Source organism: Octopus sinensis, linkage group LG2, assembly GCF_006345805.1.
Source record: "Octopus sinensis linkage group LG2, ASM634580v1, whole genome shotgun sequence".
Taxonomy (NCBI): Eukaryota; Metazoa; Mollusca; class Cephalopoda; order Octopoda; family Octopodidae; genus Octopus; species Octopus sinensis.
In genome coordinates, this window is record NC_042998.1 from 57091459 (window position 1) to 57115187 (window position 23729).

At 33.9% G+C, this 23729-nt stretch overlaps 1 protein-coding gene across 1 annotated transcript in view; it reads right to left on the reverse strand.

The window, feature by feature from the left end:
• Window positions 1–1598: 1598 nt before the first annotated feature.
• LOC115232428 overlaps window positions 1599–23729 on the reverse strand; it is a 35755-nt gene continuing 13624 nt past the window's right edge. Inside the window, exons 9-22 of the mRNA XM_029802297.2 lie at window positions 21549–21668; window positions 20388–20497; window positions 19395–19513; window positions 18102–18235; window positions 17788–17876; window positions 15518–15635; window positions 14376–14554; window positions 12020–12134; window positions 6885–7021; window positions 6210–6431; window positions 5844–5934; window positions 3998–4143; window positions 3573–3797; window positions 1599–1772 (exon numbers count right to left, since the gene is read on the reverse strand). Coding sequence (XP_029658157.1) covers window positions 1650–1772; window positions 3573–3797; window positions 3998–4143; window positions 5844–5934; window positions 6210–6431; window positions 6885–7021; window positions 12020–12134; window positions 14376–14554; window positions 15518–15635; window positions 17788–17876; window positions 18102–18235; window positions 19395–19513; window positions 20388–20497; window positions 21549–21668 — 1928 coding nt within the window. The 3' untranslated portion in view covers window positions 1599–1649. The remainder of the gene's footprint in view (window positions 1773–3572; window positions 3798–3997; window positions 4144–5843; window positions 5935–6209; window positions 6432–6884; window positions 7022–12019; window positions 12135–14375; window positions 14555–15517; window positions 15636–17787; window positions 17877–18101; window positions 18236–19394; window positions 19514–20387; window positions 20498–21548; window positions 21669–23729) is intronic.

The window sequence follows — 23729 nt, forward strand, 5'->3', positions numbered from 1 at the left end:
AACATGAACGCTTCTATGACATACAGTGAGGCTCTGGTTCAAGAAATGAGACTATTAGGCTTGTGGTCTGTGATGCGATTGATCTATTTTCAACACACTGGAAACTAGCCGTTCAAGTCAACGACTACGAATCTGGTGAACACAAAAATAAAATAGATTACATCTTCAAGAAATGTAACAAAAGTGCTTTGTTAAACAGCAAAACCATTCTTTGTGAAGAATGAAAGCACCAATCTGTTGCGTAGTGCAAAGTCAGAGCTCGGCAGTCACAAATACAGAACACATGGAATATATGAAATCTAAAAGGTCTCGCGATATGGTTTTCACGTGGACGCCCCACCCTCAACGAAATTCCTTGAAGCAATGTGTATAGATACGCAGAACTGTTCCCTGCCACTCCGCCTAATTTTCTCAAGATTGAGGGCAAATTAACAGCTTAGTATTTCCACGATACTTATTCTTGCGACCTGGAACAATTTCATGTTTTCCAACCTTTAGCCACGCGTCATCTTTCTTGGACCATTCCTTTACTATTCTACGCTTCACTCCTTTATCTGCAGTGAGCTATTTTAGTCTTTGCCATCATCGTTCAAACTTCTGCGTATCATTGCTCACCCCTCAACAACTGTCACCTACTCTTCCTTATTATCACACACACACACACACACACACACACACACACACACACACCACACACACACACACACACACACACAACACACACCACACACACACACACACACACCACACCACACACACACACAACACACACACACACACACACACACACACAACACACACACACACCACACACACACACACACACACACACACACCACACACACACACACACACCCACACACACACACACACACACACACACACACACACACACACACACACACACACACACACACACACACAACACACACACACACACACACACCACACACACACAACACACACACACACACACACTCCCTATTCTGTACCCATTAATCTGCATTGACAATCCATCGATAATACCTCATCACCACTTAAAAAAATTTTTTTTTTTTTTTTTTTTTTTTACACACATATTTCCAGGTTTCCTAGCCTCTATAATGCGAGTTGATTCTATAGAGGAAGAAATTTTTTCGGTTCTGGTTACCTATCATCTCCGAGCATAAAGCCGCTTTCCTCTCGACCGTAGTTCAATACAGTCGAAGGGGCTCTTGGTCTTGTATGCTGCATGATGACCCCAACTAGTGCTGGTTAAAAAAAAAAAAAAAAAAAAAAAAAAAAAAAAAGTCCCCCAAAAGTGGTTGGTATTAGAATGTCATGTAGACAAACTATACTCAAGCACATATTGGAGAAAGATGTACTTATTGCAGCCATCTGACCTGTCAAACAATATCCATCCCAGCATAGAATAACCATTACATTACAACACACCCACACAGTTCCAACAACTAAATTTACAAGTCACTAGTCGGTCCGGTGTTGAAGATATTAAACCAAAATGCTTATTAGAATTGAACTCGAAATCACGTGGTTGCAAAAATGCTAAAATATTTGCTCAGAATTCAGTTTTAAAAATTTAAAGAAATAACAAGGCGTTTACTTAGAGAAAATTTATTTCAAATGTTTCTTATAACTGAAATATTCATCTAGTGTTGGTGCAATGTCCGTATAATAGTACGAGAACTTCTAGTGCAATGACCGGAATGCATTTCAAAATCTTCAATTTCATAACTCACAAACAAGTCTTCTTTCAGTATTGAAAACTCCAACTAAACGGAAACAGAAATACAATTTGCTATATGTAAAACCAGATTATTTTAGAACATTTCAGACTTCATTTCTACAGACGTTTATTCGAGAGATAAGTTTAATATACTAAACACAATATTAAAAATATTGATTAATATAAGTTCGTATAGTGACTTACTGTTTGGGAGATTCGTGTAAATTTAGACATTTATATAGCAATTACAATAAATATACTAAAACTGAAATACTGCTTCTTTATATTTAGAATTTTATATTTTCGGAGATACGATAATTATTTTTGAATTCTATTTAGTTTAGCTATTGGCTATGTCCTGTTGCCGCATGCAGATTCGAAGCGTTTGAAAATGTAAAATCTCTCAGAGAGCTATTTCATAACAGGAAACTTGAAACGTTATGACATTACAAAAAAAAAAAAAAAAAAAAAAAAAACTTTTACCAGTTTTATAGCAAATATCTTGTTACTTCATTTAATAAAAAATAGAATGCCAGCATGACCTTTATCCAGTTTTGTCTCACTTACCTCACCTTTCCATTCTGGCGTTCCCCCTAACCAGACATTGTATGCGGGTAGAGATGAATATAGTTAGATGTGAGAAGATCTTGAGATGCTCTGGTATCTAGTCACAACCATCTACTTTTCAAATACTACCATCCACCCCCCTATAATACCGAGTAGCCACGCGTCTCCTTCATAGCAAGGCATTTGTGCTTGTGCCCATATACATCTTCGCCACTCAATACCTGGCAAACAACTACATCCCCACTTAATATTACCACCGTCACAGTGGAGGGGACATTCCTTTTCCCCTCTGTCTTACTTTGTGACCTCACTATTGGTGGTGGCAGGAAAATATTCCCTTGTAGATAAAGTGGTTGGCCTGAGGAAGGGCATCCAACTGCAGAAACCATTCCTAGCAGAGAATGGAACTCGATACAGCCCAGCCCTGAGACTAGATCGATTCTATCAAACCGTGCATACGTGTGTAAGGAGTGACGTTTGTCGGCTTTAGACTGTCTGCACCAAGAAATCTTTCAACGCGCGGTCCTGGGAAGGACGTGGGAAAACTTAGTGAATTGCCCAAGAGAACATGAAGATCGACAAGATTCATCGTTAGGACGCAAAGCGCTCGAATAGACACCGCAATGAATCGTCCGACCGTCTGTAAAAGGTTTGCTAATCTACCGGCCTAAATTCCTAATTCGTCGATTTCAAAAATATAAAAGGCAAAGTTGACCTCGACACGATTTGAAATTACAGCGCTGAGATTCGAAACTTAGTACAACATTGCACAAAGTACTCTAGAGTTTGTGTACACACACACATACATACATGCATACAATCCATGTTATTTAAAGTATGAAATTTGAAACTAAATTCTAATTCGTATATCAAATAACTCAAAAGCGTTAATTGACACTGGATAAAGATTGTTTTACAATATAATTTGACAACTGGTCGATAAATCAAATTCGTTAACATCGCTGTATGTTGATCAGATATTACTATACTTGCGTCCAGAATTCAGAAGACATATACAATGCATTTGGAGAAAGCACATTCGTCCGTAGATAATTGTTTTAGTACCAATATCTAGGATTGTAACAAATATTAAACTTTCACTTGCTGTATTTGACTGCGGCCATGCTGGAGCACCGCCCTGAAAAGCTTAGTCGAGCAAATTGACTAAATATTTTCCCAATATTTAGGACAATGTGGCATTGTTCCTTTGAGTAAATATTTTTTACACATTTTCTATCAAAAATCCAAAAAACTGTACCGAAGACAAGAATAAGCTTACAGTAAAATATCCTTTTGATTCGATTTCAATTTGTACGAGAGGGTTCCTCAATTGCTTTCTGTAATCAGATTTCCATATAATATCTTTGTTTGCATAATACGCATTGAATTTCGTTAACATTATTCCATGTGGAAGAAATCCATGCGCATAGAAATTAAATATCAAACAACCAATTCCATTCAAGTACATTAAAGAACTTCGTACTGTATTTGTATTCGATGGGCTCTGAAATGAAACCGCAAACGATTTAAATTAATTTTGATTGAATATAAAAAGGTTTATCTTTAAATTTGAACTAATATATTAGGTCTGAATGAGAAATGAAACATTCCCATGAAAAATATAAATAGAATAAGAGTTTTTAAAGTGTATAAGAAGTAGTGTTCATAGTAAGAAAAGCGATACATTTATAAAAAGAAACCTACTCGTAACCATCCATGGTTGGCGAAATGATTTTTCTCCGAAATAGAAATTTTCTCATTTCCAAAGGTAACTCCTCGTCTAGCGTCTTTCCAATTACTGTTTTCATTAGGTCGAAACATGCATGGTAAATTGCTGTGATTGCACTTACCTGCAAGATAAGAGGTAAGATCAGATTACGAATCATTTAGCATCATTATGTGGGAACATTTTGTTCTAAAATATCAATCTAAACTAAGTTATTATATTGTTTTTGATACCCTTGTACTGTAATGTTATTGGTTAAAGTACCCTTCCTAATTGTCTAAAACATGCTTTCAAATTTCATTTTTAAATATTTGCACATTTAGAAAAATGTGTTAAAAACACACGTTCTAGTATTAAAAATTAGTCAACGGTTTGTGTTTAGGTTCAAACTTCGAGGTTTGTTCCTTTTATAACCGGAGTTTGAGCATAAAAATGCGTCCAGTTAACATTGGCATCGATTCGATAGATTAAACAAAGGCTCCATGTAGCATCTTAAAATAGTTTGATACTAGTGGAAATATGGAAAAGATCTAAAAAATTAAAAAATACGTTAGTATATCGTTATATCGAAGCTTTTTCCTTAATACTCGTATGTAACTCAACATTTTGTTGAATAAGTTTGTTTTACCGGAAACAGACTGTTTACTGTGATAGATACATAGAAAAAATAGCACCAAAAATATCTAACGACATCTTTTTGTATTTAATCATGCAGTGCCCTCCAACCGAGTGCATTTGACACTTTGGTGTTTACTGAAACGTTTACGGTAAATACTGGTGTTGAGTTATTCAAAGAAATTCAGAATGGGGCCTTTTGACAGAAAGTATAGCAATATAGCTAAATCGTTTTCGTAAAATGTTTAAGCTAAATAGTATACAGATTAAAAACTCGCATTAAAATGAACATTTCAAAATAAAAGCAGAAGAAATATCTTCCTGCATTTATCTAAAACAGCTCGGTAATAAACATGGTTCGATACCCAGTCACGAAATCTAGTTGTCATATCAGGAGACCCGATTTTTCTCTCGTGTGAAATCTAGAACACCACTATTTGCAACTAACTGAAATAATTAGTCAAAAATCAATTAAATTATTTGGATATTCATAACATTAGCTATAAAATTTCTATCATATTTGCTATAAAGGCAAGTTAAAATTCATAAAACAAGTCAACCGTCACTGCACGGTAAAGGATACCTCAACTGGAATCATATCTAATAGAAATAAGCGCGTTACCTTAAACCAGTCCAAGATTTTATATCCGTGAAAGTTAAAGAAATATAGTTTCAGTGCCAATATATTGAGCGCTAAGCTTTCAAGAGACTTTATTGGTTGTCAAAACGTAAAATGCTAACTTTTCACAATGCTAAAATGAAGTACAATGGTATTAACATTTGAAAATGATTTACATTCCGTTATTTCACACTTGCTTCGATAATGCGTACTTAAAATTATTGTAGTACAGTGAGTGTCGAAAAGAACAGTGAGGAATTCTAAAATCTAGTTTTTATAAACCCTCATATGTATTGTGCAACTTTCAAAGACGGTAGGATGCAATTTCGAACTAGTCGATACCCTCTCCTTCCACGAGAATCGTATGAATGATAATTTCAGGTTCTCAGAATTTTATACCCAAAGGAAAGTCATTACAATTCTTTTTGAAACGATCAATTAGCAATTTTTTATATTGCAATCAGAGCTGTTTGGAAATATATAAAACTATAACTTTCAATGTCGATATTAAAACCATTTTCTCTTACAGAAAATAAAACTATATGAATAAACGTTAGTTACTGTAAAACAAATATCAAAATGCCACTTACGTAAAGATTCTTGACATGGTACAGAGTCAAACCAGACTTCAGACAGATATAGAGGAACTGAATCTCTTTGTGATTTAACTGTTAATAGGAGCTGAAAATATATTACGATGGTAACAGAAATACTTTTTGCGCTCGTGTAGATACGACACACAGCACAGACGTTTTTCATATCGTACAGATTTCCACGTTTAAAATTATATTTTACAACTAAAATTTGCGCACTTTCAATTAACGTTGTGAAAAGTCCTCAAATTCAAGAAACAATGTTACATGTTTTAGAGCAAAAAGAGCACATACTTTTATACTATAAATTTAAACTAATAAGGAAAAATATAGTTTGTTTAAATAGCGAAGTCTTTTACCTACCTGGATTAAAGAGAAATTGACGTCTATATCTTTTATAAACCAGTCAAAATTCAAATTCTCTTTGGGACCATAGAAGTGCCATACATTGAATTTTTTGTTTTCACTCGGATCAGTAACGTACAGGTTCATGTCCAACTTTCCAGGCCTTCCTATGCGATATTTTATTGCAAGACAAGACGGTCCCTTATAAGACTGCACTGGTGATCGAACTTCGCTCTTGATCTTTGGGGAAAATAAAATAACTCGTGTCTTAAATGTGTTTTTACACGATGTTCAAGATTAAAGCAACATCTGCCTCTAACAAGTAAACCTTAGTATGAAAATCTACAAACGCACAAATAAGTCCCCGTTGATCAGTATACTTCTAGTGATAAAAAGGTGCGATTGTATGGATCGAAATGTATCATGCAATTATGGAGTCGACCGTCACGAAAATGCTTTCCAAATGTGTCAATACCTTTGAGTTCAGTTGCATTTTCTTTCTTGCTACCATAACCAAATGGCAGTTGTTACCCAGATTGAATGTTTTGCATACAAATTACCTATATGCAACTTAAAAACCCTAGCACGTAGTAATTCAAAGCACTCTGAAAACATTCTAATAGTAATAGTTTAGCTTCATTCTCAACTACAAAAACATGTGAAAAAAGGTGTTCCTTAAACAAGCTTACATACCGAGTTTGAAGCTGATATAATGAGACAACCATCAGGACATTGTTTTGTGGAAGATTTGGTTAAAAAACGCGTTTCTTTTGTAGGATTCCACTCATAATTACAAACGTCTGTCTCAAAATTGCACTTTATTTGAGAACCTAGAAGAGAAAACGCTATGAAAATGAGAGGAGAACGGTTTGATATTTTAAATATGTCACAGCATTTTATACAAATTACTTTATCACAAGCGTTCTCTAAGTTAATGTTAAAGAAACTGAAGTTATTCTACAGACAGTCTGGGAAGAAATGATTTAACTGGATTTCATAAGAAAATGCTGAAGCAAAATAAAAAAAAACTAGTACTGATTAAATTTATCGCACAGAGAAATACAATTTTAGAGCTCTTCTTCGTGTGATTAAATATCAAATCCAATAAAAATTTTTAATTGATATAAGAATTAAAATGGTTCCCTCAAACACCACCACCAGAATAAGAAATACACAAAACATCACAAATGACAATGTAACAGCGCTTCTTAGAAGTCATATCTTTCTAGTAAAATCCTTATTCTTGAGATCAAAATACCCCCTCAGTAGCAGCAGAATAGCAAACTTTAGATAAAAGTGTGTTATTTTGTTGACTGAATCAACACTAAAATATTTTACCTATAATTTAATTCTTGATAAAATTTAAGTGAAAACCAAATTTTCAACTGACCAACTTTTATATTTTCTAAGTCCAGTTGTAAATGAGGTTTTCAAATCTAAAATTTTAAAAAAATGTGTGGGCAAATGTCTTTCTTGTACGACCATTATCTAACTACATCCAATTTAGCAAACCCTTTTCAGGAGGAACTTGAATTCTTGCTGCCGTTTATAGCAGGTCAAGCAAACGCGGAAAGGCTCACTGTGGCCAAATAACATTTTTGTAATATAATGAAATGTTCAAATTACAGAATCCTGTAAGTAATTATATTACTGGAAGTCGGGCATCACTATTCCTGTGATGTTCGAAACGAGTCACAGTTAGGTAGTTGTCAGTAAGCATGTATATATAAAGCACAGATTGTAAACGATAAAAATTTAAGAAAGAAATGAAACCGCATTCTTAACTTCTAATGGATTATTAAAAACATACAAGATAATAGAAAAATTCTTAGGCTGTAAAGATCAGTAAATTAAAATTTCAGTGATAAATTTTTTATAGAATTTATAACTAATGAAATTACAAGCTTAGTATATCACTTAAATATTTGATAATCATTAACTTCTAAGACATTTAATACAAATGTTATCGACTTACATTCTATTCTAGTTATCTTTAACAGAAATTTAGCTTAAAGACTTAGTTTTGGCTTAATTAACTGACACAAATATAGACTACAATAATTGTTATGACTCAAGTAAAAATTTGAATTACTTCCTGAAGGGAAGTTTGCAATTATTGTTGATAAATCATTCAGAGAATGTTGGAATACGTTGAAAGAATCTATATACTATGTACGTTATTTCTCACTAAAGATCAAGATAAGACTGATCCATGAATTCAAAATGTTGAACTAATATGCAGAAGAAGCATTTATTAAATTTATATATAAAAAAATACCGAGCTGGTCACATTTAAAATATGCCCTAATGACTCCAGATTTCAAGAGAGAATCGTTCCTTCGCTTCGTATAGTTTCCTTGCTAAATGAACCTAGTTTTCGTTCACATTGCTTTACGATAATTCGAACGTTAAAAATGGATAATACTGCAAAAAGCGCCTTTATGGAAACGAGAAAGGGTGTAACACGGTAATAAAGAAACCGGGACTCAGATGCAGCATAGGTCATTATCTCGGTTATGGCAATCTGCTAGATGAAGAATAAAATCTATTAGCGGAGAAGTTACTTAACTAACTTAAACTGGTAATAATGAAGCCTTCAAAAATATTATCAATAAGAAATCGACGTATTTCTGTTCTAAACAGCCAGAAGACGTTGCTACGTTGTTAGAATATCTGTAAGTTCAAGGATCCATTGAGTTTGCTTAAGCATAATTCTGTCTGGAGAAAATATCGGACTTTGAAAGGAATACAGCAGTTTTCTATATAATAGCTTGAAGATAATCGGAAGAGGTTTGTGAATAAAATAGAAACATTGACTTATCAGTGCCAGACTTAAATCTTATTTTTCAAGTTTAATGATCTTTACGCAAATTCTAATTTTAACTTTATATTAAAAAGTCCCCTCCTTCGCTTAGTCTCATAAGAACTGTCGGTTTTAAGCTTCGCTAAAGAAATGTATTGGTAAAGTAAGTAATTTTTGCATAGTCATTAACATTTTACTAAAACAGTCAGCTATCTTTGCTCTTCTGTGCATATATAGACGAACTATCTAGTGGAATCCATGTCATTACTTATTAAGTCATTGAATATTTCAGATCCGTCGTGACAGTTACATACGTATCACGAGAAATTAATTCCTCCATTTTTGAATTTCAGTTGGAGGAAGTCGCTTAAATAGGAAATGCACATATCGGATGTCGTTAGTAACAGTTGCCGTCAAGTCCAGTTGTTTAATTGCCTTTATTCTTGGATGACAGCTTTACCAGTAGGTTTATACAGGAAATTTGGTATAGGAAGAATATAAATCATTATTTGGACAGATTATATCTTGGCCATCGAAACTAAAAGACCTTGTTCGGTATCAATGAGCTACAAATGTAAATACAGTTACTATACAAAGCTACGTTTTAATTGAGGTCTCTTAGTTAAAACAGATTATTCAGACAGAAAGGAGCTGCCTTCATAATATCCAAGGTATTGAAGAGATTAACATTGTTTCTGCAGACATTGAATTGGCAAGAAACAAATATTGATTTTATTTGTAGCCTAGGAATAAGGAAAACATCCAGCAAAATTTGCAAGAGGGGAAAAATCCAATACGTTTCCAACATTTGCTTTGGTAATCAAGTAAATGATCATTTGTTATTACACCACGTTTTCGACCATCATGTACATAGATCTAAGTAAACATGACATGTTTAAATCCTATGTTGAATATTTCAGCTTCGATACAGCATTTTAAAGCTACATCAATTGATATTGCTCTTCTGTTTTCATTTTCAGATCAATCTATAAAATTACCATGTATATTATGACTATTTTCGACACTACATTTTATGGTCAAAGAATGCGAGATAAAAAAAATCGATATCTACTGAATATATTTCGATATTTGCGTGGGATTTATTAACGTCAGCAGTTATGTCAATCGTATCCAGATTCAGAGTTCATAATTCTTACAGCGTATTGTAGAAAAAGCATGTAGTGAATATGACAGGTTATCAAAAAAACTCCATTAATTATAGCGGTAAACGTCCCTCCAGAGATTTGAGATACCCGTGCCTGACACCCAACATTACAGATCGCACCCATAGCGCAGTTTCTATTACTTTACATATACCTATTATTTATAGTAAATGTAAAGTATTATTAGCAAAAGTGACCGACTAAGCAAGGATTATCAAATGTTTCCTTTTTCATGGGGAAAATTTTGTAAAATTTTATATCTGAAAATAAGTTTTGTAGTTTTATTCAATCGAACTCAGTTTATTCAAATTTAATGTATTCAAATTAGTTTCAATTGCATAAGCACGAGCTTTACTATTTATCAAGTCGACTACAGTGAATCTACAAAATACTTTCGAGATAAGCACACAGACTGAAATTTATTCAAATTTATTCTAGTCATAAATAGAAACCGGTTTAGTCGACTATAGCCGCCGTACTAACATGACCTTGTCAGAAAATGTACATCTCGCGGCAAGAGTTGAAGATTTCAAATCTTGTTTCAAACCATTTTAATGGTGGTGTCAAAACTATACGAGTACCGGTGGCTTGTGTGGACCCTTTTAAAGGAGTGAGACTGATGCTACATTATTCTAGAACCTTTGAAATTCTCCCCCTACCCATGTCTTTCTCGTAAGTATTGACTTCCAAAGAACCGACGTTCTTGAAAGAAAAACTCGTGTAGTAATTGGAGAAAAAAAAACTTAGGAATTGAGGGGTTTCAAAGTTATAACGAAGGAAAGGGAGCGGGTAAAGAATATCTTCCTAAAAGTTGACATGAGCCCACCAAGTTCCATAGAACAAACGCTATTACTGCAACAATAGAAAAACAAGACAGCGAGCTGTGTGTCAGGCTGGAGCATGAGTGAATTTCCTCTTTTGAAGGTGATCTAGAAATCGCACCGTTCCGAATGCGAGAGTAATAATCTCGTGAGCTAACCAGAGATATGTAGAGTCGATTGGCGACTGAAGTATTTCCTGGTCGTAAGGAGAAAGAACAATCGTCGAGACGCAGTACTAGAAATGTTAACCCGTTTGTTATTTTTATGTTAAACTATACTACCGTTGTTTCAATATATTTTTGAAGTAGTGAATAATTTAGTAAATCTACCGAGAGTTAAACTGGTATTTGGAAAACATTTTTATTAGAGTTTTTTCATTTAGATCACTTTATATAAAGTTTATACCGCAGAAGAAAACTGGCTTGGGTGGGTTTGTATTAAAAGAAGTAAAAAGAATAAGATATGCTTTCACCAGGAGAGAATCCTTGATGATAGCGAGAACCAAAAATTGGAGTAATTGTCGAGTATTGCTGATAAGATGAGGTGCGATAAAGTTTTAACAGCTTTCGAATACACTTGGAGGAAAAACGCAAATATGAAACTTTAGAAAAACCCAAAATCTCAATGGTTATGCAAGTGCCATGTAAACTAAAAATATAAATCTGAAAACTTAAGTTCATAAAATTTGAGTAGACAAAATGTTTTAAACATACTTAGTCTTTCTTTACGCTATACTGAGAACCGAATGCAATAGAATACATATTAGACTAGTTTTAATAAGGTACACATTTCCAAAAATTTTCATCTATGCATAGATCTAAATAATAGACGTTTATATAAGACTATGTACAGAAAAGATAGCTGCAGCTACTACTAATACAGACACAACGGCACATTTTTTCATAGCAAAAGCATATCCTATAAACCATGAATGGAACTCATTGATCCTGGAAGGGTTCAATTACCAGTTGATGACCGTAGATTTGAACTAAAAAATAAAAATGCTTATTGAATCGCACAAATAAGGTCAAACAAATTTACCTTCAGAGATTGTTATCACTTCTGTTTCTCCTGGACACATTCCATTCATCAGGGAAATATCATCTAAAGCAATATACCCATCTCTGCCATTTCTAATTATCCCGCGAATAGTCAGCTGAAATTGTTATAAATATAATTTGTTTATTTTAAAATTAAAAAAGATAATTTTTAAACCGGATAGCCTGCAAATAACTTGTAAAGAAAATGACCTAATCCTTGCTGTTAAACTACTTCTTGGTCTCATATTCCAGCCTCTGTGAAACATTTACTAGTACACAATTCTGAATTCTTTAAAGTATGCATTTTTATATTGCGCAGATTGAACTTCGAGATAACTTAAATGAGTTTTATATAAGAAAATTACTATTTTCATAATATTTTTGCTCAATTGACATTGTATCTATTTTAATAATGTTATCTGTATTTCAATCAACACAAAGCGCGATGGGCCACTTTCGTGGTCGTCAGGCTCAGGTCATGATCGTGGCTCAGACGCATTTAATTTATGGGCGTTTGTTGAGGTCTAATGTCACTCAAACGCCCCGATACCCACCAGAATGCAAGAGGATTAATAATTCAATTAATGACTTTGCAGATAATTAAAAATTTTGTCACCATAAGATATTTTAACTATTCTTTTGTTTTTGGGTGCATGGTAGTCTCATTTTCATAAAATGTGCTCAGCAGTCCATGCTATGTAAGTGCAATTCCCAGCGCTTTATGGGTTAATGTTCGGCTCTGTTCCAAAACAAACAATTAGTTCATATGGAACTTTTATATGAAGTAATGAAAATTCAGTAAGTCATAATCGATTATATAATAATCAGCGAATAGGTTATATAATATTTAAATCCATTTAAATATCAAATATTTAAAGTTTAGTTAGAGTGATTCAAATAGAAAATGTCATTGAGAAGTTTTACTCCGTCATATAATGGTAAATAGCTGGAAGTGCCAGACAAATTGCCTTGCGTTATTTAGTGAAATCATGAGAAACTCCATAAAAAAATTGTTTAAGCCCCTCCCCCTATTAGCAGATTAAGCATTATAGACAAAAATATGATCAACAGCAGTTTCAGCTCTGTTTTGAAACTTACTATTTTTATTAGACCGAAGATCACATTATCTTGGATGCAGAAGACTTAATGCGTTTTAAAGCAATAGTGTAGTTTGAGCTAAATTTAACTAGCTACTATTTCTAGCAGCTCTAGCTGTTAGACTTGTTGGAACATCGAACAACATAGAACACGCAAGGAGTCGCGATAAATACTGTGTATCGAGTTCGAAATCCGACCATTAGAACTAATTTTCATAATACCATATTCGATGAAAAAAATAGATAAATAACAGGTCCAAAGTAGATTGACACGACCTCTAAGATGATATAAAGAAAGTGGCAAACCCCTTAAGAGAGATCTTAACACTAAGGATCGTTACTGTTAAAAAAGGGAATCAAATAAATGTTTAAATCGCAGCTCCTGAAGTAAATGGACGTTAATAAAAATATTAAAGATTAGAGACCGAGCATCTAAAACTAAGAATTGTGAAGAGATAAAATGAAAGCTTTTATCCAGCAGTGGTGGGGAAAAGAAAATTCAATGGCTGGTTGGACATATACATCTATCCTCGTTTATCATTAATTCATTCATCACTGATTCAGGTAATACGTTACGTCCCACTCTCGACAGTTACACTTGTCGCGAATTCATCTGTGACAGTCACAGTCTTTAGTACAATTTGGGATCGCAGAATGAAAAGTTTTTTTACTAATGTTCTATAATTTATATTCGATTCATTTGAACGAAATATTCGGGATAAACGAGTATAAATAAAGTACATTATTACAATTATTTACATTTGACGAAAATTTGTCCATCTTGTTTGTTAAAACAACGTTTCGGCTGATACACCTTCCAACCTTCATCAGATGTCTTACAGAAATTTGAACCTGGGTTCTCAATCCTAATCACTACCTGGAATCGAACTCGGTATCTTGGGTTTAGTAGCCGCGTTCTTAACCACTACGCCATATGGAATGAATTTTAGGGCTTATAACTCAAATATTTTCCTATCCTTCCTCGGTCTGCCTAGGAGGTTGTTGTGTCGTAGCATATGTGCTGCTTTTATTTTTCGTATTTTGAATTGGCGTTCTGTTTATTATCTTAACTGCATCCCATAGGTGGAGGTGGTTTCCATACTTTATCAGCTCTACTCGATTTATCAATATCTTCTCGTGTCACAGCTTTGCGATGTTCCTCTACCCTTATAAATTAGTTATGTAACTGGGGTAATTAAATGAACTAAATCCCATCTTTATGACGGGTTCCTCTCAAATATGTAAGAATATCAAACTTACTTTAAATTCATACGCGGAGACAACAGAAAACTCATATTTTTGCCAATTTCTATATCTTGATTTTCGTAGAACAATTGGCTGTTTGTTTTCAGTTGGAGAAGAAATATATAAATTCAATCGATAGAAGGCACTTGGTTCAACGTTGATTATGTAATAGATACCGATACATTTACGGCCACCTGCAAAGATATTCATTTAACAGGTTCATGGTAAGTCACCTAATTTTTTACTGCATGTTATATGAAAAAAGTATTTTTAGGTATTACATTGCTGGCCACACCAAAATTCTTGCAAATCGCTCATGAGACTCATTTCGGACCAGTTCACTTGTCTTTTAGAGCAAATATAACGTTCTCATCGCACTTCCCTGTAAAAAGGTATGACATGTACCTTAGGAAATGAATATCTCTGAACCCGTCAGAAGTTGTCAATTACATAAAAGTCACTGATAAGCATACCAATTAGTGTTAAAATAACCTATCAATCAATCAATCTGTTTCTCGAACAAAATCGTAGTTTGAATTATCGTATTTACTATCAATGTCTAAGATTAATTGGGAAAAGAAATATTCCCCGTAATTAGCGTCAGTAATGAAGTGTTTCCTCCTATAAAAATAAGATATTTAGCATTAACTCAAATATGAAACTTGAATTCCATCTAGATGATTTTCTTGGAGAAATCTTTTCAGAGATTGCTTTAGTTTAAAAAAATCCAACAAATTCTACAACAGATACGGTTTCAAACCTACAGCCGATATCAGTATAGTTGAAGTGATTTTAAAACGACGTTAAGATTTAAATATAATTGTAAAGACGCACTGGAATTTGTATAAAATAATCTAGAGCTATGTAGCGATATAGGTCAGCACAATCAGGTCTTTCCGCTAGGACCACTTAAACTGTCTCGGAATTTCAAGTGTTCGTCCCGTTATAAAACGGCAAGTGACGCTGAAGAAATATATGCTATTTATAGCAGGTCGAAGATCGTTCGTTGGCTTTTTACTAAAATAATTAAAATCACTGATTTTTGCATACTCAATTTTACATTTCATTTAAAACATTCAATTCAAAACTACAGTAGAAATTTGGCTTACAAAAAAAGGAGGCAGTGAAAATTTATGACTTCAGTTTAGAAGACTAACCTGTGATTAATCGACTTTCTAAAACGCCGTTAATATTACCAGGACGAGTTGTTGGTCTCAAGTAAATGTATTTTTCCGAATTGTGGTGACCTCTCACACCCTTCACTCTTTCGGCATTCTAAGAAAATAATATGGGTAAAATCAACTGAGTAGCATAAACAAGTATATTAAAGTACTGAAACTACCTGGAAGTAGCTAAAAACATTTTCAATTTCAGATACACATGCGAGCACTCAATTTGATAGTATTTCATGAATTTTTTTGATAGATTAATTGTATTTGGTTTTCATGAGTCAAGGCAAATTGAACATAATACAGTAAATACACTTGAAAGATTTTTATGGTGCAAAGTAGGTCGAGTAACTAGATTAATTCTGAATAGGTGTACGGCCAAAGGGATTGAAATTAAATATATTAGGGGTTATTTTAGCTCTGGAGGAATGAAAACCGAAATCATTTTCCCATTGGCATTTCGAGCGTCGAGTACAGAAGAGATAAATGTATCGTAAATATTTAGATCTAGTCGTTGACTAGTCAATTCGCGTTTATATTGTTATATCGGCTTAATAATATTCCGAATCAATTAGCGATATTACCTCCATTATAAAACAGATTTATAAAAGACATTTGTACTGTGTCAAATCTATTGCCATTATCAATTCTAGGTTGCATCAAATTGAATAGGTCTATGATCAAAGGAATTCCAGTCAGGAAAATCAATCTTAGATTCAAGCATAATGTATCCAGGATTACAAATTCTTAAAACAAGTGTAATTGCAAGTAAATTGTACAATATTTACGATATCGGCCAGCCACGTGGAAACCCCCCTCTCACTAATACGAATTTATAATGAAGAAACGACCATTATACCATTTACTTGTTTCAGTTATTAGACTGCAGCCACTGCCTTGAAGGATTTCAGTCGAATAGATCGATCCCAGTACTCATCTTTTTAAGCTTGGTACTTATTCTGTCGATCTATTTTGCCGAACCGCCAGTTTACGGGGACGTAAACACACCGGCACCAGTTGTCAAGTGGTAGAGGGACAAACGCACAATGAGCTTCTCCCGGTTTCCATCTACCATATCCATGCACACGACTTAACTGGGCCTAAAGCTAAAGATACTTGCACAAGATGTCACGCACTGGGACTGCACCCGGAACCATGTGACTGGGATGGAACCAAAGTATCCAACGATGATACACTAATGCTAATATATGTCGATAATTAGAAGACGAGCACCGCAATATCCATATATTAGGTTGAAATTATAAATTTTACTGAGGAAAATTGTGCAATATGAAAGGCGATCTCTTAAATAGATACTAGAAGCTGATCTAGGTAATTTCTTTCAGCACGCAAGTTAATTACAGGGTTAATATCTGGCGAGACGACTGCTTTGATTTTTAAAAAGACAATTTCCAAAGAAATACATATTAAAAACTAAAAGTTGTCGTGAAGCATATTGCTCTAGATTATCATTGACGTCAGAGGATGATAGGAAATAATCACCCCTACCTTCAACGTGACATATAGGTTAATACTTTTAAATGGTACAGAAGTAGCCAATATTACTTCAGAAATTGTAGCATGCAAGAAAGAAGCTAAAAAGATGGTAAAGCCTGCATGAAATGACTGGCATAGAGTTTTAAAGAAGGTCTGAAGAGATCGTTTCATTTACATCTGAACACTGAAACGTCACAAATGTAATTTGCAAATATAAATATTGCATTTTCCTCATATCCCAAATAAATAATGAAGTAGGTTTGTTAAAATCAAAATGTGAACCTGTGATCGGAGATCAACATCAACTTGTCAGTTGCATTGGAACATAAAGGCAGTCATTTTAATTCCGATGTAATCGTTTCTTATTTAGGAAAACATAATTTTGAGAGGAGGAATTAGTCAATTATTGGAGTCGATGGTGTTGAATAATACGTTATTTTATCGATAAAAATTAGATCATGCGATCCTAGCTGGGTTCACACGGACTTTAAAATACTAACACTATCCTTTTCAAAACCGTTAGTTTTGTAATTTTGATTGCGAACAAAATGCTGTTACAGGAATTGTTAATTAAGTCTTATTTGATGAATCAAATACGATTAAAAAAAAAAAAAACAAACTATGATAACGAATTTAAGAAAAAAGTATTTTCCCTGTTAGCATATTTTTAAATTTGTACACTGGAAGAGAAATTCACGAGATAATTTGTTTTAGATTATTCAATAAATGAAGGATTTATCCGAAAGATTTTAAGTACTCACAGAAGATATAAGCCATTTATCGGAACCACCGGTTTGTTTAAAAACACAGAAGTCATTCCCAAGTTCAAAAGTGCAATTAATATCAGCATCTTCAAGAGAGTTTTTATGAGTTACAGAAAAATTAAACATTTTCGAAATATTTTCAAATTCATAAGAAAGCTAAAGTGAACAAGTTATATCAATGAATATTAGCTATTTCATGTTATTGGCATTGATTGATTAGAAAAGTATTTATGAAAATGTTTAAACATCTTTTAAAATGTTCAATATTAAGATATGAATTCATGCAGATTCTACTTAGAAATAAATCTTACTGTAGTCTGTCGATATAGACACATTCACTTCAAAAGATATATTATCCAAATTATTTGAAGATTCTAGGATAAGCATCGCGATGTTAGTCGTTGTATTGAATGAATGATTTAGCTTTGCACTTACGCCACAAAATCTAAAGAATGAAACAAGCATTACAAGTCAGAAAAAAAATACTTGTGAGTCTTCATAACATTGAACGGTATTAAACATTTTTAAAACACACGGTTTACACTAGAACGAGTTAGACTTCTGGTGTAGTACATGATTATATAACAAGTTGAACACTTGAAACTCCAAGTTAATTGTAATTAATATGTTTGGTCTCAAATCGTGTAGAACAGGTAATTCAAGTTAGAGATCACTGCTAACTGTGGATGCTGCTGCTGCTATCATCTGCGTTGGACAGTGATCGGGGCTGACGATAGTCATTCACCAGTTTTGACCCGAATTCGTTGTGCTGGTACATTTATCATAACACATATCTGCGCCCGCGTAAACGCTTCAGCGCCGTCAACTAAAAGAACAGACAAAAATGCCAGGTGGTAGGTAAATTGTTGCATTCAAATATAAAAACCTTGAGCAAGAAGGTGATCTGCAAAGACAAAAAGATCGAATTCTACAATTCCAATGTAATTCTTAAAACAACCAAGGCTCGCAGTTAGCTTCGTCGTCTAATATGATGCAACTAGGAAGTCAATCCAACAGCAATTAGTGACTGCAATGATATATAAAAGGACTTTCATATGCTCCCGTATGTTAGTTTCGTGAACCATTAGAATGTGACAGGATAAACATTAAAGATCAAACCGAAAATGCACTGGTGTGTAGCTACTCTCAAAGATCTACGATGTCAACTAAGATGGCAAGTTACGGAACCCATTAACGCTTTGATCCCATGTATTACCCAATGTGAAGGGGATTATGCTTGATTAGGGATTCTGATATTTCTAGTCAGGTAAGGAAATGTGGCCAATAAATTAAATACAACTTGTGAATTCAATGATGTTCAGTGTCCGTACTCTACAATAGCACAGATCGATTGTATTTTATAGCTTCTTAAGCAAACTATAATTTCAAAAAATTGAAATCGACTATTCTGAAACATTTTCCATGTGAACTTCCTACAGTAAATGACCGCCGTTGAGTAATTTTAATTCTTTGAATATATCATTGAAATATACTGAATCTAAAGCGGATAGCGAAAGATCGATTTTTCAATATTAAAAAAAAACAAATACCAAACATAAGGTTTACAGACATAACTAAATCCTGTTCAATTATCAAAATCTTACCTGGGACCATGTTGCCCAATTAAATTATATCGCATTTCAAGCCATTGCAGACAATTATACTTTTCCTTTTTGATTCTTAGATTGTCTATTGCTATTTCCATTCGAGTCAAAGCTGGGCTCTAGAAATAAAGACATTTGTTAATAGTTTATCGAATATGATGCATTAAAATAAAATATTCACGCAGTAAACCATTTTTGTAAGACATTGCCCTTCTGAATACAAATGAGTAGGAAAATGATTTGTAAAAGCGCCACAATTGCTTGGAATAGAGATACGATCCTGCTGTACAAAATAAATACTTGGAAGTAACTTACAATTCCTACAGTTGCAGTGATTTAACGAGAAGCGCATTTTACTTATGGCTTTGTGCATAGACCTGCTGTAAGCTTACCTTTCAAATTGTAATAGACTATAATTTGGAGAAAACATTAACTGAAAAATTTCTAAAACTATCTTTTCTGATTCTAATCGGAGGTAGGACATGGCTATTCCAAGCTCATTCTCACGCACTCTGCATCATCACATGCGCACTTTCAAGGCTTTAATCATAATTTTAGAGCTATCGTCTAATCTATCCACAGAAGATAAATTCATCTCGATATTTGAGCTCTAGCACTTATGGCGAACTTAAATCTGGAGAAAACCCAAATCTTATCACGCTTTTCTTACCAACTTAACCATTTGGCTTCCATTGATCCAGATCTACTTAAGATCAGTCGGTGAGTAATTTAAATGCCAGATTTAGATTTGAAGCCCTTTAGAATATCCTTTGACATTTTTCTGACAAGCAGAATACAGAAGTTCAAGTAGATGCCATTCTTTGTTGCAGTTTGCACGTACCTTAAGTTTTGGTTTTCCTACGGTAAACGATTACAATAGAACACACCGCATATTCTGAAGCATATAATTTCACAATTTTGATGAATAAAACTAAATTTCAAAAGGGAGGAAGTGTCTAAAAATTTGAAGTTTTCAAATACTGTTGAACTGACCTCAATTAACCAAACACATTTGTTAGCCTTGCCAGTCTTATTTAAATTAGAATTGAAATATATCTGTGTGTACAGATGTCTGAAATCCAGAGATAAGATACCACCGCATTCTGTAAAAATAAAGATGAAAATAAAAATATTGAAGTAAGTCTAGAAAAAGAGGTTTAGCTTTAAATGTGATGTTTCTAAAAAAAGTATATCCAAGAATATACCTTCACAAAAATCGATCTCAATTACGTACAATTTTACAATATTAATCTGATTAAGATGCTGTAAATATACAAAAAATGTCATAGTAATTCTCTAAAGCTTAAAGTTTTCATTCATTTATCAATCATTAAACAGCGGAAAGTGAAAGAAAAAGTAAAATGGTTTCAATAAAGAAAATACCTTTAATCTTATTTGGTCGTAAAGAAAATTAACTAGCACTAAAATTATTTATGTGACCATATTCTTTCTTTAACACTTCCCATCCACTTGGAAATATATAAGCTAATACACACTTAAAACATTGGTTCACCCCGTTTCGGAAATCATGTCTGTTTACTCTACATCATATATTAATACGAATCAACAAACTCCGAAGTATTGGACCTGGTAGTTTGCAGCAAGTTATGAGCAGGACACAGTTAAGTTGGTAACTACAAGCCAGCTTGTAATAAAAAATTTAGATCTTCAGTTTATGTGCCTAATTGCTTAGAATGTTTATTATAGTCCCATATTTCACTTAGTGTGTAGGAAAGGAATTACTTTCAGATATTTTCCTCTAACAGATATCTTAGTTTCATGATTCATTTTTTAAGATCACAATCATGATACTGGAGACCAAGTTTTCTGTACTACTGCAAACTAATTGCAAATTAAAATTTCTGAAGTCGGTTTAGTTGCAATTATAATAGTTAAAATTTTGGGTTAAATTTATCAAATTTATCTTAGTAATAGAGTAATATATAGTAAGAGGCCGCAACAAAATCAATTGATTCATGATTGATTGTTCTAGTTCCATGCTTTGCAGTTTAATCTTTATGAAAAGGAATTTTGTATTATATCCCACTTAACTGGCCACATTTTCAGGATTCTTGATTTCTGAAATCTTATGTTTGGAAATTTCGAACTAAAACCTCTTTAATAAAATGTAAAAATAAAAAGCTAAGTACAAACCATTTTGGTTTTCTACTCTTGAACAATCATCACCTTCCAGTCCACTGGGGCAGTAACATGTACAGTTGTAATCAATATAGCCATCATATTTGCAAGATTTTAATGGCCTTATGCACAAATCTAAATAGAAATAAATGTGTAAACAGGTTCTCAAAATGTTAGCAATGCAAAGTTCATGTTACAGATCTAAAATAAAATAACCGAACAAAAATACATAGTACAAACAATATTTTAATATTGTTACCACATTTCTTACACCATCGTGGTTATATAATGTCATATTTTTAAGGTTTGCTTTTCAACAACAGGAGATAGTTATGATATTTTGAACAATAGAAATTTTGTGCAAGATATTACGTCGGATGAGCAGTTAGCCCCAAAACTGCTATCTGGAGCTTGTTAAAACATAATCAAGGCCCTCTGTAGCAAGTTATCTGCGATAACTTGTCAACACTTATTGAATACACAAATACACCTCGACACAAGGTATAGTAGAACATTCCAATCAAATCAACCGCCAAGAACGAACGACTGAAGATTTGGCACAAAAAGAATAACGTGCAGTTAGGTCACCTGCCCCGAGGTTTGTGCTAGTTTCCAGAATAATCAAGAATGAACATTTAGGTCTAAATTAGTGGCATCCCTGCCCTTGGTATAAATTCACTTGGTTATATTAAATGTTTATATTACTGTCAGAAACGGAGGAGCTATCTGGTAAAAAAGTTCCACCAGCTACAATGCCTTTTACGAATACAAAAAGAGGAATTTTTTCTAAGGTTCGACACGTAACATTTGTTATCCAAATTCCAGTGATGGAGTTTTGTTTGTTAGAAACAAAATCATTTGGAAGAATTCAAATTACAAATATACATGCCTCTATAACTGGAGAGATGTGTGCGCGCGTGCACGTGCATACCATGATATCTGTACGCATGTAGAATAAAAGTATTACTGGAAACAATATTATTCGTTACAATGAGTAATATGTAGGTTTCTTAACGTTCAAGCAAACGAAAATCTCCAAGTAAGGATTTGTAGATTTTAAGTTTTCAGTTTAAATCTAATATTTCACTTTGAATCTTATTTTATTTTTCTCTCACATACACACACACTATACTGACTGATGTGACAGCTAACCTCGTCATTCAACACCTTGAACCTTCTAAACGAATAGGATTATAGTTTACGTAACACCGAGATTCACTAATGCCGTACTCTCCTACGTATCAGTGCGCTCTCACCTTGTAGATATTCAATGAAGCAAAAGCAATACTAACCGTATCTAGTAAGCAAACTTATTTAAACTTCCTACGCATTCCAGTCATCTTACCTTTTTATTAGGTGGTACAACCGCAGCATGTGTCGGAGCTCTTCGCCCCTCATTCTATCGACTCCAGCATACCACAAAACGGTTTTGTTCCATTGCTTTCTTTTGTACACCTATGTCTTTCTTGCGCCACATCTAACAAGATTACGCAAATGACACTACATACTTTCCTAACCTGCTCAGCCATGCATCAACCACTTCCCCGAACACTACGCTGCAAGCCTAAACCGCAGATTCCATGAGTATAAATTTCGAAAGCAACCTATTCTCAAGAGTAAAAGAAGCACTTCTCTTTCAAGTTAATACCATCAGACTATACCCCCCTTAATCAACTGTAAGCAGCCAGGAAACCAAAAATAGCTCCAGGTATAGGTTGTTATCACTGACGGTCAAGTACATCCTACACTTAGCCATGAATGCATCGTAATAGCTAGCCCTTCTCTTGGACAAGATACTTCATCCACCATCAATTGGCAAACTACAAAGCTCAGATCAGGCTTACAATAAATCTTTCTTTCCTGTATGGAATTGTTGCTGCTACAGACATCTTAACCCTTATCCATAAAGGGTATGAAGCCAGTCATAATTGTTTCAGCTTCTGATCTAGTCACGCTGTCTTTTCCCTACCGCTGCTATACTGACATGCTCATCGGCTCTGGCTGTGCTTATGCCGCCGCCATCCACGTTTCCCTGTTGATCTCCTCGGGTACAATCCTCCCGACTCTCCCGCATTTATCACCATTCTATTCCAGGTCGGCTTTGTGGAATCCCATGTTTGCTTGTGTCTTTTCTGCAGGAGTTTACTTACAAAGGCTCAAAAGGAAAATTAATCTCTCAGTTAAAGAGTCTATAAA